The sequence below is a fragment of the Rattus norvegicus genome, chromosome 10 (assembly GCF_036323735.1).
Source record: "Rattus norvegicus strain BN/NHsdMcwi chromosome 10, GRCr8, whole genome shotgun sequence".
NCBI classification, from domain to species: domain Eukaryota; kingdom Metazoa; phylum Chordata; class Mammalia; order Rodentia; family Muridae; genus Rattus; species Rattus norvegicus.
The window spans coordinates 99,428,461-99,444,555 of record NC_086028.1 but is presented as its reverse complement, the minus strand read 5'-3'; the positions used below and the strand labels follow the sequence as shown (position 1 = coordinate 99,444,555).

Below are 16,095 nucleotides of genomic sequence, written 5' to 3'. Positions count from 1 at the left end.
GACAGTGGCATGGCAAGTGTCTGCTTGTCCCAGGAAGGGATCCACTTCTCTTGTTATTGGCATGCTGCAAACTACTCATTCAGAGTGGGGCTCGGGGCCCTTCTGTAGTCACTAGGACTGGGGTGGCACTGAAATGCATCTGATCAGCCTACCTTTCCTCATTTCCCATCTACAGCATGAGTGCAGATAAAGGGTGTGAGAGCGGGAACCGGGCAGCTACTTGGGGCAATGTGACAGGTTTGCCATGAGCATCCATTACTGATGGTTACAGGGAGCCAGGTGTGGCGGTACATGGCTGCCATCCCTGTGCCCAGGACTCTGGATCAGAGGGATGCAGTGAGCTACAGGCCAACCTCAGAAACATGGCAGTACCCTGCCTGGAGAAAAATTTAAAACATAAATAACTGCGATTGCTGTGGAGTGTCCCACTGCATCCCCAAATGTGCCAGGTTGTGATGAAACACGAGAAGATCCTGTCTCCAGGAGGGCTTAGCAGTCTGTTAATATGATATAACATTGTATCATCGTATATAATAGAACATTGTATTGTCGTATATAAAATAGCACTATCATAGTATATAACATTGTATCATAGTATACAATATAACATTGTATCGTATCATATCATACTATAATTATATATGGCCCATGAATGAATGCAATGTATTATGAGAAAAATGGAGCCATGTGAGAGGAATTGGGAAGGGGGAGGTAACAGAGAATGGCCAGTAAGGATATAGAACTAGGAAGGTGGGTGGGCCACACAGAAGGGAAGAACACCCCAAGCCAGAGAACAGTCAGGGTAAAGGCCCTGTGGTATCCTAGAGGGTCTGAGGCCAGGGTGACTGGACGAGACTGAGAGCAACAGAGAGCACCAGACAAAAGGGTGGGGGGAGGGACCTTTGGGATAGAGTATGGCACGGTAAGCTGTGCTCAAAATGAACTGAAAGTCGCTGATGGTTGTGGCAGAGCTGAGATAGGGTCTGGTAGAGAGAGGGGTGTTGTTTTCATAATAAATGCAGAAAACCACAAGGAGATACTTGGCCATGTGCACCCAACTCTCAAAACCCAGAGTCCAACCAGCCCAAGTGTGAGGGGGATACACCTCTATAACTGGTAAATTGGTGAGATTTTGGAGAGTGGTGGGTGGCACAGCCTTCCAACCAGCAGTTGCCTCTTTGGAATGAGGTCTCCCCAGAGTCTGTGTCCTGAGAGGGCCATGAGGGACTGTGCACAGCATCAGCACCATGTGACCCAGAGAGTACCAGGCGACTGTAAAGTTGATTGACCTCAAAGCTAGGGTTACAGAGTGGGGGGGCACAAAAACACATTCTTCCCCTACCAAAAAGTCACAAGAAACCACAGAGTAATAACGCAGGAATGATTGTTTAAAATTAGATTGAATTAGCCATGAAACGCTGAGTAACACTATTTGTGAGGACATATAAGTAGATGGCCCAGCATTCCAAAGAGAGGTTAGCCCTAAAGAGAGCAGAACAGGATGGGGAGAGAGTGAGGGGAGGGAAACCAAATGCCCACAGGGCCAAAACTTTTGTGCTGGATGCTGTGGTACAGACAGGGGTGTTGACTGTTTTCTTCAAATTATACATATAATTATATTCATTTTCATATGCATGATCCATCTCACCATTTAAAGGTAAGTAAGTGCAGAGATGATGTACTCCACAGCAGAATTCTTACCCAATGGGCCCTTTTGAGCTCTAACAAAGACATCAAGAGTGAGCTCCAGGCCACAGCCTGCTGTGCCTCAGGCCACAGTCCTCTGCTCTGGGGGAGATTATCTGGAAGATGGGATAGGCCCTGCAGGGCATAATATGGTGGGCGCGTAGATGAATTAGCAGCATTTAGAGAGTTAGCAAAGAGAGTGAGGAAAGTCCTCAGGGGACCTGGACCCAGCCTGTCCTCCCTTCCTCAGCCCAGCTCCTGCACTGGCAGGCTGGCCTCCTTAGTAGCCTCTCCTTCGTCAGTTCAGCACATGTATACAGTGCTGATGTATACAGTGGGTGCTGCCCGCTTGGGCCAGGGCTCTCTGAGCAGATCCTAGAGCTCCTGTGACAGATGCCTGGGACCTGGGAGTCACAGTGAGGTAGGAACTCTGTGAAGTAGAGGGGGATAGAAGATGGGGTCTGTTCTGATAGAGACCAAGGCTACCCAAGCCTCTCCTTCCTCCACCCACCCTACTGTAAACATAGATTCGTGCCCACCCACAACCATCCACACACATGTGAAAACATATTTAACTATCCAGCCCGTTACACACATATACACACACACATGCATGTTTGTGTAGAAAGAGACAGAGACACACACATGTAATAGACACTCACACACACACATACACATGCATATTTGTGTAGAAAGAGACGCACATGTAATAAACAGTCACACACACATACACATGCATGTTTGTGTAGAAAGAGACACATATATGTAATAGACATACATGCACATACATATATATACTTTACATATATATGCATATATTCAACCATCTGGCCATCATACACATGTTCACATGCATGCATGCATGCATGCATGCATGCACACACACACACATGTTTGTGTATTCTACATATATACATTTCTCCACATACACAGCCATCCACCTATACATAAAACAGCCATACATAGCCACATACAATCCATGCAGTCATACATACAAACAGCATATGTACATGGAAACATAAACATATATATGATTCAATAATCCATCCCTCCATCCCTTTCTCCCTTTTCATCTACCCACCCCACATCAACACAGTCCTCCATCCATCCATGCAGAGGGAGGTGGCACGCAGCCCTCTCCATCTCTCATTCATTCAGGAACCTTGCCCTACTGACCTTTCGCTTGCCATCTATACCCTTTCCTTCTGCCCTACCCTGTCACGTTTTTCCTTACAACACACACACACACACACACACACGTGAGCATACATGCATACACATATACACAATGTACACACATACACATGTGCACATACATGCTCACACACATGCACACATACACACATGAGCACACATGTGCACACACATACATGCGCACACACAAACATGTGCACACATAAACATGTGCACACACATACACACATGCACACACACACCTAACTACACTAGCACTTATTTGTCTCAGCTTGAAAGATGCCTCACACACACACCAGCATAAGGAAGATTTTGCTCTGTCCTGTCCTTCCCAGCAGTTGTCACAGATGCCACTAAACACATACTTGTAGGCTTGTCTGCTGAGCCAGATTGCAAGCTCAATAGCCAGGTCTATCTTTACTTTAAAGTGTGTTTTTTTGTAATTGTATGAACGTGTGTGTGTGTGTGTGTGTGTGTGTGTGTGTGTGTGTGTGATGTGCCCCCATGTGAGTCTATGATACCATGTGAATGCACAAACTCAAAGAGACTAGGAGAGGGCACCAGATCCCCTGGAACTGGAGGTACAGATTGTTGTGTGTCAACATCTGGATGCTGGGAGCTGTGTCCCTGTCCCCTGTAAGGGCAGTATGAGCTCTCGCTTTCATCGGGACCTCCACAGGGTCCGTCTGACACACAGTAAGGCTCCATTAGGAGCTGGTGGTTCTAGGCAGGGCAAGGACCTATTGCTTCTGAATACGACAATCTCCAGGTGCCTTTCCATGCTGATCACCTTGGAGGAGGTAGGAAAGAGCACGGGTTTCTGCGGAGAACGTGGATCCAGGTTGAGGTGGGGGGATGTGCAGAGGGAGGTGGCACTATGCTAGACCCTAAGTGCCTAATGTTGAATCAGCCGCTTCATCTCCATGAACCTTCATTTCCCTGAAAACCAAATGGAGCCAATAAAACAAGAGAGAGTGGAGAGAAGGAAACACCATTATCATGAAATTGCTTTAAATTGTTTAAATCTATCTTCTGAGTTCTGTGGAAAGTTTTTTTTTAATGGAGAAAAATTATTATAAGAACTGAAATCAGCATGATTTATTGATGTGATATTTTTATAGATAGAGCCAAGTAATAGAAATTAATAAACAACTAGAAACTCGTATTTATTAAAATCTAGCCTGTCACATTATCGGAGGCTCAAGTGAGATGACTCATGCACTGTCTGTCCGGAAAGAAACCCAGCACAGGGCAAATGCTAGGTTTTCACTCTGTTTGGCTGGTTTGGGATAATCTTTGTTGAGGAGGTAATGTTTACACTAAATCATGAAAAATATACAGGATCCCAGCATTTTAATGCTGAAAATATTAGATATACTTATTTGGCAATTTTATACACTCTTCCCGTCTCTATGACTGCAGAACAAATGACCCCAAGACACCACAGTGCAGAGAAATATTTTAATGCTCACGTGGTCCGTGAGTCTGGAGTCTGGACAGGGCACATTGGGGACAAAACACAGCCAGTCCTGCATGGTGGTAACCGAGATCTCCGTGGTCGACACAAATGCTGTCAGTGAATTCACAGGTTTCATTCAGGAATCCAGTGTTGGTGGTAAGCACCTGGGAGCCTCGAGGCTCCTCCAGCAAGGTGTTCCGATGCACACTCAGTTGAGTTTCCTCACGACATGGTGGCTGGGATCTATGGGTGGGTATCTGTCAAGTAGAACCAGGTAGATGGTGTCTCCCTTGAGTAGCTTCTTCACCTTTAAGAGTTGTTTCCAGCATGTTCTATTGATAGAGTAGTCTTAAGCACTCAAGACTCAAGGGATACGTAGGAGAAGTATGAGTCACACTATAATAAGAGCATGTGGGAAGGGGGATAAATATTGATTCAGGCACCTTTGGGAAGACGCAATCTGGCAAATACACACCATCTCACTTCCTGAGTACAGCTCGTGAGGAAGGCACCCTTATGTTTTGCTTTTGCAGAAGAGGGAAAATTATAGTTCCACAAGGTCAATAAGACTCTGGGGCCCATGGGGCTAGGATTTGAACTTGACCCTTGAAGTCTCCAAATCTATACAGTGCCTGCTAAAGTTAAGAAAGGACTGTTAGCAGCTCTTGGCTCTTAAAACATTAAGTTGGTTCCATTATGCAGGATGCTGGAGAGCCGGAGTACTACGGTGAGCTATGGCTCACCTGGTGGCTTCTAGGTAGGTACTTAACAAAAACAAAACCCAACAACGGGAAGTAGGGCATATGTCACTCATGGCATAGAGATACCAGCATAGAAGGAAGGAAGACAGCTTGCGGTCTGGTTAGAAAGGACTTGAATACAGGCAAAGAGGGCCTAGAGCTTCCTGGGTAATAAGTAGACTGCATAGGCTCTAAGTGAATCACACACACACACACACACACACACACACACACACACACGACAGTGTATGGGGTGGGGGTTGGGTGATGTAGACTGGGAGTAAGTGGCTGAAGGAATGGGCTAATGTGAGGGATGGGGGAGGGCTTGGTCCATGAAACAGCACCCAAAGGAAGGAGCTAAGGACAATTTGTGGGACATGGGGAAGGAAACGACAAGAACTCCAACGATTTGAGCTCAAGCAATTGGGGTAAAGGGCAATACAGGGCACTAAACGGCACAAAAAGTAGAGCAGGTAGCGAGGTCTCCCTGCCCCATCACCCCCACCATTCACCCCACACCCAACCCACACCCACCCCAACTCGCTCCCAGCAGACTGTTGGGAATGGTGCCTTGGAGCCCAGGGACGTGTTGGAGCTGGAAACACGGAAGCTGTTCGCAGAGAAGCCATAGTCACGGTTAGATGAGCCGCCAATGGATCAGGGAGTCTAAGAAGGTCAGGTCCAGGCTGGAGAAAATGAGCGTGAATGTTAACAGACTTACATCTAGGTGTGCCGCAGCAGCGGAATCAGGTCCCAGAGACGCACGCGTGTCCCAAGGGGTCTCCCATGACCTGGGAGAGTGGGAGGTAGGGAGTATCCTGGTGGCTCGCCAAGTCCCCGGTGACTCTGTCTGTGATGGGGTAGAAGAGCCCAGGGCTGCCTTCAGTCAACACAGCAATCCTCAAATTTGACTGGAGCCTGAGACACCAAAAAACAAAAACAAACAAACTGGTGCCAGAATCCAATCCACTCCAGCTCTCACCTCTGGAAAAACAGGAGGTCCGGGAGGAGCAGGTGGATGGAGGATAGGAAGAAGAGGCCATGGTGTTAGGAGTTGACAGTTTCTGCCTCTGTAGGACATGTGTCTTCATGGTTAGGGAGGGGACCCTGGGTGAAGGAGAAACTAAGGCCCTAGAAGCCATAGTCTGAACTCCCGGTACATATAGGTGTGCTGGTCTGGCGAGCCTAGGTCTAAGCACGTCACAGTAATAGATTAGAGGGGGGACTGGCGTGGGGGACTAACTGGGGTATCCCCGTCCATGCACCATACCAATGAAATGGTAAGCTTTGGGGTAGGGATGCCAACAGCATTTTTTTTTTTGGAGCTGGGGACCGAACCCAGGGTCTTGAGCTTGCTAGGCAAGAGCTCTACCACTGAGCTAAATCCCCAACCCCAACAGCATTTTTTAACCCTGGTACTGGAGACACACAGCCAAGCATTGTCACAGGTGAGCATGGATGCTCATCACTGATTGGGCAGGCTCAAAGCTTCCCTCAAGGCACCCAGGGTACCTGTGCTGTGTCCTCATGCATCACACTTGGCGTCTCAATGACACACACCCAGCCCAGCGGGCGGGCAGGCAGGCAAGCGTGGGACCAGAAGACCCACCCCTGTGATTTCTGAATTCTCGGTTTTCCTCCTGGATCATAGAAGAGCGGGGCCAGGAGCAATGTCTCCAATTACCTGCCGAGGGCCAAGCACACTTTTAAAAAGATCAGTGGGATGTTTATGTTCGGAGGCTCACATGTTGACCTGCACCCTTCCCTCTGCCTAAGGGCACAGAGGTCCAGTCCCAAGACTCCACAGCCTAATCCCCTGCTGTACTGAATTAGTCCTGCTGGGTAGGGAAGGGGAAAGGGCATCCTAATTCAAGAGCTCAGGGTCTGAGTTCAAATCCTGCCTCTGTTCCTTGCTAGTGGTATGACCTCAGACAGGTTAATTAACTTAGCTGAGCCAGTCCGAGCAGGTTTTTTTCCCGTTGGTAAAATGTGTGAAATAATAATAAGCCTTTCGTGGCTGTTGGCTAAATCAATTGAGTCAAGGATACATGGGTCCAAATTACACAAAACCTAAATGTCAAAGCAGGACGCCTCACACAGACTGCTGGCAGAAGTGTTCAATATCATGCCCTGAGAGAGACTGTATCATCTATGATGTCAGACTATATTCATAGCTGTCCAGGAATGCATGCAACCCCGGGGAGGGCATGGATTGGATATACCTGATGGGACGTGGGACACTCCGAGGGAGGTGGCCTTTCTTCATGATCATCCCCTTGACGATATTCTTTCTCTGCCAGCCAGTCCCTGAGACTGGACTGACCTTCTGACCTCTGCATCTCCCCTCCCTACAGACATGGGGAGTTTCGAGGAAGGCGAGAAACACCAGAGCGTGTCCCACGGAGAAGCTGCTGTCATCAAAGCACCACGCATTTCCAGCTTCCCCCGGCCACAGGTGACCTGGTTCCGTGACGGACGCAAGATCCCGCCCAGCAGCCGGATGTAAGGAAGGCCCTACTCTGACTAGACTGGGAGGAAGCTGGTCGGGGTAGGGGGCAGAGATCCGGGGCCAGATGGAGTCTCCAAAGGCTAAGGAGGGCCCTCCCTATAGAAACTTCTCAGCCATTCTGTAACACAGCCAAGCTGGGCACTCCCCTGCGTGGTGAGAGAAGTTTGGTTTATGAGGGGTTTTCTTGGAACATGCGTGCAAGAACCAGGGCGTTGCCTCCACACTGAACCTGAGAATATGTCTGCTCCCAGAGGATTTGAGACACCCAAACATGCCCATGCAAAGGCACCATTGCCATAGTAACAGGCCCAGGACTCAGGCCGTGACTGGGGTGGGTGTGTGCACGTGTTTACGTTTGGCGGGTATGACGGGGCTTGCTCTGTGTGTTTGGACTGCAAGGTGTTGCTGTGGCCGGGGAAGGCTGGAATAGACACACACAACCCTTTCAGCACGCACAAAGACCCTTCTGTCTTCCCCTGGCCTCAGCTGTGGGCTTAGCAGTGAAGCCAATACCTTTTACCCTCCCCCCACAGGCAGGCCCCAGCAGCTACCATGCTTTCCTCCTGAGCTGCCCACTGTCTAGAGCTAGCCCAGGCTCTCCTCTCAACTCCTACCCTCCCTTCACTGGACAAAGGCTACCTTCTTCCAACCTGCCCCACCTGGCTACAACATGTGACCTGTGCAGACTACACAGAGCTCCCCGGGTCCCTCCACCCTAGTCTGTAGGGAGCAGAGGGAGCTGGGAAAGGTTTTCCTTTGGGAACGTCAAGTTCCACAGTCGAAGCAACTTCAGAGGCTGTAGGATGGAGTTAAGTTCTCAGGACTGTGCTAAGCATGTGTGCGCACACACACACACACACACACACACACACACACACACGTCCCCTGCTTCAGCCTGTGAGGAAAGAGGCTCTCTGTCTTAATCTCTTTCCTATCACAAGACTATGCATTCCCAACTTCGTTGCTCAGTGCTCAACTCTCACAACAGCCTTGCAAGACAGCTGACTTTATCCCACAGCAACTATAAACCTGAGGTTTAACTACTTTTCCAGATCCCTCCTAGCTGCCGAGCCAAGATAATCTGTGCCTTCTGTGAGACATATGTGCAGGCAAGCACACAGACACAAGTCAGCGACGTGTTTCATAGAGCTGATCCTGACACAGCCACTCTCAATCTGGCCCCCCCGTGAGAGCTTCGAAATGAACCAATCCTTAGGTTCTTGCCTAAGGCACTCTGATTCAATTTAAATGGGATGCTCTTTGGCTGTCAGAATCTTTTAGAACTCCCTGTTTGATTCCGCTGTGCAGCCGGAATTGGAAAACCTTTCTCAGAGTTGGGCTTTGTGGCACAAGCCTTTAATCCCAGCACTTGGGAGGTTGAGGCAGGCAGATCTCTGAATTCGAGGCCAGCCAGGTCTACAGAATGAGTTCCGGGACAGCCAGGGCTGTACAGTGAGAAGCTGTGTTGAAAAAACAAAGCAGAAGAAAGAGAAAAGAAAAGAAAAGAAAAGAAAAGAAAAGAAAAGAAAAGAAAAGAGAAGAAAGGAAAAGAAAAGAAAAGAAAAGAAAAGAAAACCATCGTCAATGTGTATCAGACACCTACAGACACAATGTAGCTGTGTAACAAAACACCTCAATAGCTCAGTAAGGGATATCAGCTGTGTTTGCTTAGGAGTGTGAAGATGGTGGCTTAAGTTGGTGTAAAGGCAAGGTGCTTCTCGTGGTTGGGCTCATGGTTGTCTTTTATTGACTGTCCTGGGATGGCCTTTTGCTTGGTGGCAGGTCATTCGGTCATAGCGCACAGGCCTTGTCCTTTAGCCAGACAGCACCAGCATATTCTTCGGATATTTCAGAGAGGAAAGACACTCCTCAAACCCCTACTCACATCCCATTGACAGGAACCACGACATGCAGAACTCAGACAGAAGGCGCTCTGTGTCCACACCACTAGGCCATCGGCCAGCAGGCAGCGTGGGTACCCAGCAAGATGGAGGATGGAGTGTTATGGGTGAACAGGTGGACAGCTACCCAGTGAGTCAAAGTGCACCCCGCCCTTGGGCCTAAAACTCAATAAAGCCAGCTAAATGGATCGCCCATCATGCAGATGTTGACATCACATTGTGGAAGGGACGGTGCTCTAGCACACAGGTATTGGGACGTGTCAGTGAATCCCAATTCCATTTCTGAGTGCAGCTCTTGGACCCCAGGGGTATCCAGGAAGGCATCCTGCAGGCTAATCTATTGGCAGTGACTGCCTGGAACTCAGCGCTGGAAACAAGTCTGAGGCTCCATCCACACTTATGGGAAAGAACATCATGGTTTGATTAGTACTGTCTGCCCCGACTGTGATAGAGGGCAGGGCGGCACTCACCTAATACATTTGCAGAGGTAGATCAATCCTTAGCTTCAGGCTCTTTCCTGTGGTCACTTTCCTAAGAGCATTCTGCATCTTTTTCTCCTTCCCATCCTCTACTCTACCTGCCCCTGGTGCCAACGGGATAGAACGACCTTGGCTGCACAAGTGCATGTGTGTGCCTGTACACTCCCTCTCCGTGACCGCTCCCGCCCATTTTCATAAACACGTTTACCAAATTTGTGGTGGAGCACCGGAGTGGTTTCATTTTGGTAATTACGGTGAATTAATATTCATAGGTGAGCAGGAAGGCTCCCTGGAAGCAAGTCCCCTGTGTCTGTGTGCCAGTGCTCAATATCTGATAAGTGCTATTTACCGGCAGGCAGTGCACAGCATGAAAGACTCCACTATCTACAGAGTGCCTCTCACTACCAGGCAGGTTGCAGATTGGCCCCAAGCCTGCTGTTGAAAGGGGACACGATTCCTAACAGAGTCACACACTGGGAGCTCTGGGCACACTCTAGGACAGCTTACTCTCTCCTTAATTAAATTATGAATCCGGTACTCTCGGAGCTGAGAAGGGGGGATGGGGAGGGGTGCTGACTGAAAGAGAAGCAAACTGGAGATGGAGCTAGAGCCTGCCAATCATGGTGAAGGGGGAGAGTAGAGGACTCAGCCTCTCCTACGAAGGCTATTAGTGAGATTTTTCTATTGGTGCCCTACTCTGAGTTCTTCCTCCCAGCTTCTCCCAGTGTGAGTACGTATATGGTGCAGCAGGATGGATGCCGTGGGCGTACTGGAAATAAGGCATTGCACCCTTTCACTGTTACCTAAAAGGGACAGTCAACATGCACAGGGCTGGAGAGCCCGAGGACTTTCTTTCTTCCCTCCTGACAGAGTCAAGGTGACAAGTTAAAAAAGCCTCTGCCTCTTGTTCCATTCCATGTCCAGAACTTGAACCCCCTGCCCTATGGCTTCCCATATCTTGTGTCTCTCAGACTCCCTGGCTTCTAGGCTAGCGTGCTGGTACAGCAAGGCCAGCCACAGGCAATGTCAGCCACAGTCACCAGTCGACCATATTCCAGTGAGTTGAAACCATAGAAGGAACGGTTTTTACCCATCCAAGTTCTGACCTAGAGCAGTGGACTGGAAGATTGCTTCTATACGCAGTCATTGAAACCTGGGTCACCAGAGTTCTGCCACCACCAAAACTGGTCCCCAAAGTCACCCTGCTCCAACAGAGGGAACTGCTCAAGGATGATACAGGAGCTCCCGTGAGGTGACCACACAGCCCACCCCACCACAGATGAGGAAGATGCAGATGAGGAAGATACAGATGAGGAAGATGCAGAACTGTATCTGCTGCCCAACAACCACAGCCTCCTCCAAGAGAAGCAGCTTAAGGGTCCCCTTCAGACAGGTCTTAGCGTCTTAGTCCACTTTCCATTACTAACTGCACCAACCCACAGTCCGACTAAGTTAAAAAGCATGGAAGGGAGCTGTGCTTTGGCTCCTGGCTCTGGGGGGAGTCCAAGTTCAAGGGCCATTAGATATACATGACCTTTCTGGTCATGGTCAGAGTCATGAGGTGGTACAGGGCATCATATGACTAGAACTATAACATAGAAGTGAGCATGTGCATGCACATACACGTGTGCGTGTGCGTGTGCGTGTGTGTGTGTGTGTGTGTGTGTATGTGTGTGTGTGTGTGAGAGAGAATCATGGGGATCTGCCTTAATGACCTCACCCAACCCTAATCAGCCCCTACAGTCCCACCTTTAAATGCTAAGGTCAGGAAGTCCCTCACCTCTTTCTGCCTCATAACGGGAACCAGACTTCTTTCAACTCATTAACACTGGGGAAGACATTCAAAGCAACATCGAGGTCGTAGCACTCAGCCTTCCATGGGGATGGCCATGGTCGGCTTGCTCTCTAGGGGGTGTGCATCCAGGGCCTCGAAGGATGCCCACTGAGCAGAAGTCCTGGCCTCTACTGCACCTCGTGAATGATGCTCTTCCACAGTTGTGGCAATTGGCTGTCCAGAAATCCTAAAGGGTCCACAGAGAGCAGCTGCAAATCAAGAGTCACATGTGATCAGTCACTGTCTTCTGTGTGCTATTCCGTCATCTGTTTGTCATTAGCTTAGCAAAACCACCACTCCCGCCATGTGTCAAACACTATGCGCATCTAGAAAACTCCCTATAAGGACAGAAGCAGGGCACAAATTCTGTTCTAGGCATAAACTCTGTTTCAGAATCTTCAACCCATTCCTAAAATCTCTCTCTTTGCTCATGAATAATCCCCTCCTCTATTACTCTGCACACAAAATGAGCTATCCAAACCCCCAGGGCTGTGGGGTAGGGAGGGGCATACAGAGATGTTCAGTCATAACACACACAAAGGATGAATGAAGCTGAGAATGGGAATCAGGGGTCTTCCCAGTCGAGGCTGGAAGAGTTGGGGTGGGCTCTTTCTCTGGTGCAGATCAGGTGGGTGACCAGAGAGTGGGTCCCCTGGAAACTCTGTGTGACCTGTCTCCACAGTACAGTGACTCCAGGAGCTGGATCTCCATGAGCCCAGTGCCCCGAGAGTCCCTCCATCCTGAAGCCAGACTGTGCCAGGAGAGGGCTATGAGGGTGAGGACTGGCTGTGGGCTATTCTGCTACCGAGGACCAAGTGACAAAGACAACCATGAGTCTTAGCGAATCTTGTCTTCCACCTTTCCAAGGACAAAGAGACAGGGCCCAGACAGCATGGGGGGAAGCACCTGATCCTCAGAGGCCAGAGCCACACACCAGAGCCCCACCACCCTACACAGCCCAGATCTTTCTCCCAACTCACAGCTCCCTGCTCCACAATCCACATCTAAGGACAAGGGCCCTAGGTGAGACAAGGGGACCCTCAGATGGGAAGACAGTCACCATCCCAATCCCACTGACATTTAATATATCTTAGCATGGGGATCTACACAACCCCAATACCCTGAAAGTCCCTTCATCCCAAACCAGACTGTGCCACATGAGGGCTATGGGGCTAAGGAGATGGATCAGTTGGTAAAGTGCTTGTCTTGTGAGCCTAAAAACAGATGTGAACACCATCCTAGCACAGCATGGGAGGGCTCCCACTTGTAATCCCAATACTAGGGAGGTAGAGACAGGAAGATTCCTAGGGCTCCCAGCCTAGCCTACTTGGTGAGGACCAGAGCAGTAAGAGACCCAGTCTCAAAGTGGACAGCACCTAAGGAATAGCACCCAAGGTGGTCTTTGGGCCTTCACATACAACACATGTGCGTGGACCCACATAAACATACATACATATGTTTGGCCTGACTCCTCTTCCAGAGGTCCTGAGTTCAAGTCCCAGCACACACACACACACACACACACACACACACACACACACACACACACACACTGTACTAGCTTGGCTATTATCTTATTCCCGACTCATTAGCTAAAGATAAAAAGAACTCTCTGTGAGAAAATAGAGCATCACTAGTGTCCCTAAGCATTGGGGCCAAAGAGCTTGCCACCCTACTACCCAGAACTCCCCCTGATAGTGTGAGGACTCCCAGCCTGAAAAGCCCCAAAATCAGGAGCAAGGGGGTGGGGACGGCACAGCCCGCTTAGGAGAGAGCTGGGCCAGAGAGACATTAGCGAGGATGTTTATCTGAGAGCCTGTTTAAAACTCTGTAACATTCACCTAATGGGAAAATTTGAAGAGAATTCAACTGGATTTGTCCTTGTTAAACTAACATTAAGGATGTTTAACAGCTGTCTCGGGCACATCGTATTACAATCCAGAGACAGACTTGGCAAACTAATGGTTTTGTTTGTCATCAGGAGAATGGGTAAGAGAGGCTGGGCAGAGCCGGTGTGGGCAGCACTCCAGAACTACTGCACACCCATTTAAGGGGCACCCCAGCTCCAGGTTTTCCTGCCTGCTGATCTTGTGATGAGAGTTGGGAAAGGGAAGCAGCCTTGAACAAACGGCCCATCCGATTTTACCCTCTGGACCAGCCCAGTTCACAAGGGGAAAGAGAAACTGATCCCCGGTGAGGACACCAGAGGGGTATGGCCCTCAGAAGTCTGCTGATTCAGGCCAGACCCACCAAGGCCTGAGTCTGCTTAAACTGGAAGCAGCCAATCCCAGGGGTAAAGAGATGGCTTCATATATAAAGTGCTTACCAGGACTGGAGAGGTGGCTCAGCAGTTAAGAGCACTGACTGCTCTTCCGGAGGTCCTGAGTTCAATTCCCAGCAACCACATGGTGGCTCACAACCATCTGTAATGGGATTCGATGCCTTCTTCTGGTGTGTCTGAAGACAGTGACAGTGTACTCACATATATAAATCTTTTTAAAAATAATGAAGTGTCCTGCAAACACAAGGACCTGAACTTGATCCTCAGAACCTGGGTGTAGAGGTTTGGTTGTATTTGTAACCCCAACAGTGGGGAGAAAGAGACAGGTTACCTTTGGGGTTCACTGGCCAGCTCGTCTAGCTGTACCAGTGAGTTCGAGGACAGTGATGGACCGTGTGTCAACAAACAAGGATGACCACTGAGGTTGACCTCTGGCCTATGCACACATGCACACACGCAGGTACATGCAATGCAGACATGCGCATGCGCACACAAGCACATGCATGTGCACTGATCCTGGACTTCATTCCTGAAATCATTCTTGTCACTCCTCATTCATTGTCAATCACTCATTCACTCTGTGGGAGAGGCGAACTCACAGAGCCACCAAGGCTATGACATGGACAGGAAAAGAATTCCAAGAGAGTCAGCAAAAATGCCCCCGACCTGACCATGGGGTGTGCTCTGAAAAAGCCTCAGCCTCAGGGAGTGGACAGTTGGGACGTGACGGGCACCACCCCAATCATGGTAGATTCTCTGTAAACACTGCCACTGGGTTTTAGGAGTAAATGGCTGGGGTAGAGCTGGAGGCCCTCTTGGAGGCTGCTCTCCTCTTCCCAGCTCCAGGAGCAAATATAATCAAACCACCTACCTCAGACCCTGCTGTCACACAGCCTGCCTCCAAGACCTTTGGGCTCCTGTCCAAAAGAAATCTTTTGTCTCTCCTCAGAGCCATCACGCTGGAGAACACCCTGGTCATCCTGTCCACGGTGGCTCCTGATGCTGGCCGCTACTACGTGCAGGCAGTTAATGACAAGAACGGAGACAACAAGACCAGCCAGCCCATCACTCTCGCTGTGGAGAGTAAGTAAGCGCAGGACTGGGGACCATCACTGAGCAGAAACCAGTGGGTCATTAAATCTCAGGAATGGGGCTCCAGGGGGCTGTTGGGAAGATGGAGTAGTAAGGGAGGTAGAGCTCAGGATGGAGGGGTGGGGCTGTCTCCAGAGGAGGAGGAGCCACAGCCCGAGTAGAGGGGCAAGGTAAGGGAAACCAGTGAAGGTCACCGGCAGGGGGAAGTGGGGTTCTAGAAGGAACTTCTGTTGCAGACACAGCTCCAGGAACGGCTAGGCTTATTATAAGCACTAACATGTCCACTGGAGGCTAGAGGAAGGTAGAGGCACGTGAGGGAGTGTGTGCTCACATGTGTGGGTGGACGCCAGCCACCCCAGGCTCAGGTGCAGATGGAGCCAGCGCCCAGGGAGATCGGAAGCTCAATTTTAAGAGACGCACACTAACCGTCTGCCCAGCTGGCACATAAAAGTGCTGTTTCCGCCTGCAGCCAGACATTTCTGTCAGCAGGCTCTTCCCCAAATTTCTACCTCTGCCCACCTTCAGCTACATGGCTTCCTAGGAAACAGAGGCACGAGAGCTCAGCCCGACATTACCCTATGACATCTCTCCTTCCGTTGAGACTAGAGCAGGGCTGTCACCCCTGGTCTGGTTCTGCCCACCAGACTGGCCTTGCCCCCTCAGAACCTAACTTCAGGCTAGAGAAGACAGGACAGATGGCCCAGGGTGCCTCCTAAGCTGGGAGACCAAATCCAAGTTGAGGAACGAGACCTCCGTTTCCTGAAGCAGCTGAGTGCCTTGCAAGCTGGGGGAGCTAGATGTTCGAGTACTCCACATCTGTGTGACTCCCTTTCCCAAATACAAATCTCATTCACCAACTGTACCACACCCATACGCATCCATCAGTGGCAAGTTGAGTGCCTCTGCCCGGTCTTAGCCTA

General features: G+C 49.7%; 1 protein-coding gene and 1 long non-coding RNA gene across 6 annotated transcripts in view; one reads left to right on the top strand and one right to left on the bottom strand.

Moving 5' to 3' along the window:
* The window catches only part of Sdk2 (sidekick cell adhesion molecule 2), a 277,637-nt gene that overhangs the window by 157,128 nt on the left and 104,414 nt on the right, over nucleotides 1-16,095 (top strand). For both annotated transcript variants that reach the window (NM_001413325.1, XM_006247693.5), the window contains 2 exon segments: nucleotides 7,434-7,581; nucleotides 15,033-15,166. In NM_001413325.1, the coding sequence (NP_001400254.1) occupies nucleotides 7,434-7,581; nucleotides 15,033-15,166 (282 nt within the window).
* The window catches only part of LOC102547853 (uncharacterized), a 97,972-nt gene continuing 86,204 nt past the window's right edge, over nucleotides 4,328-16,095 (bottom strand). For 3 of the 4 annotated variants that reach the window (XR_010055867.1, XR_001840326.3, XR_010055868.1), the window contains 2 exons: nucleotides 5,801-5,997; nucleotides 4,328-4,596 (listed from right to left, as the gene is read on the bottom strand). This is a non-coding gene — a long non-coding RNA (uncharacterized LOC102547853). Of the gene's footprint in view, nucleotides 4,736-5,800; nucleotides 5,998-16,095 lie in introns of all 4 variants that reach the window. The other variant, XR_005490530.2, reaches the window with a different exon arrangement.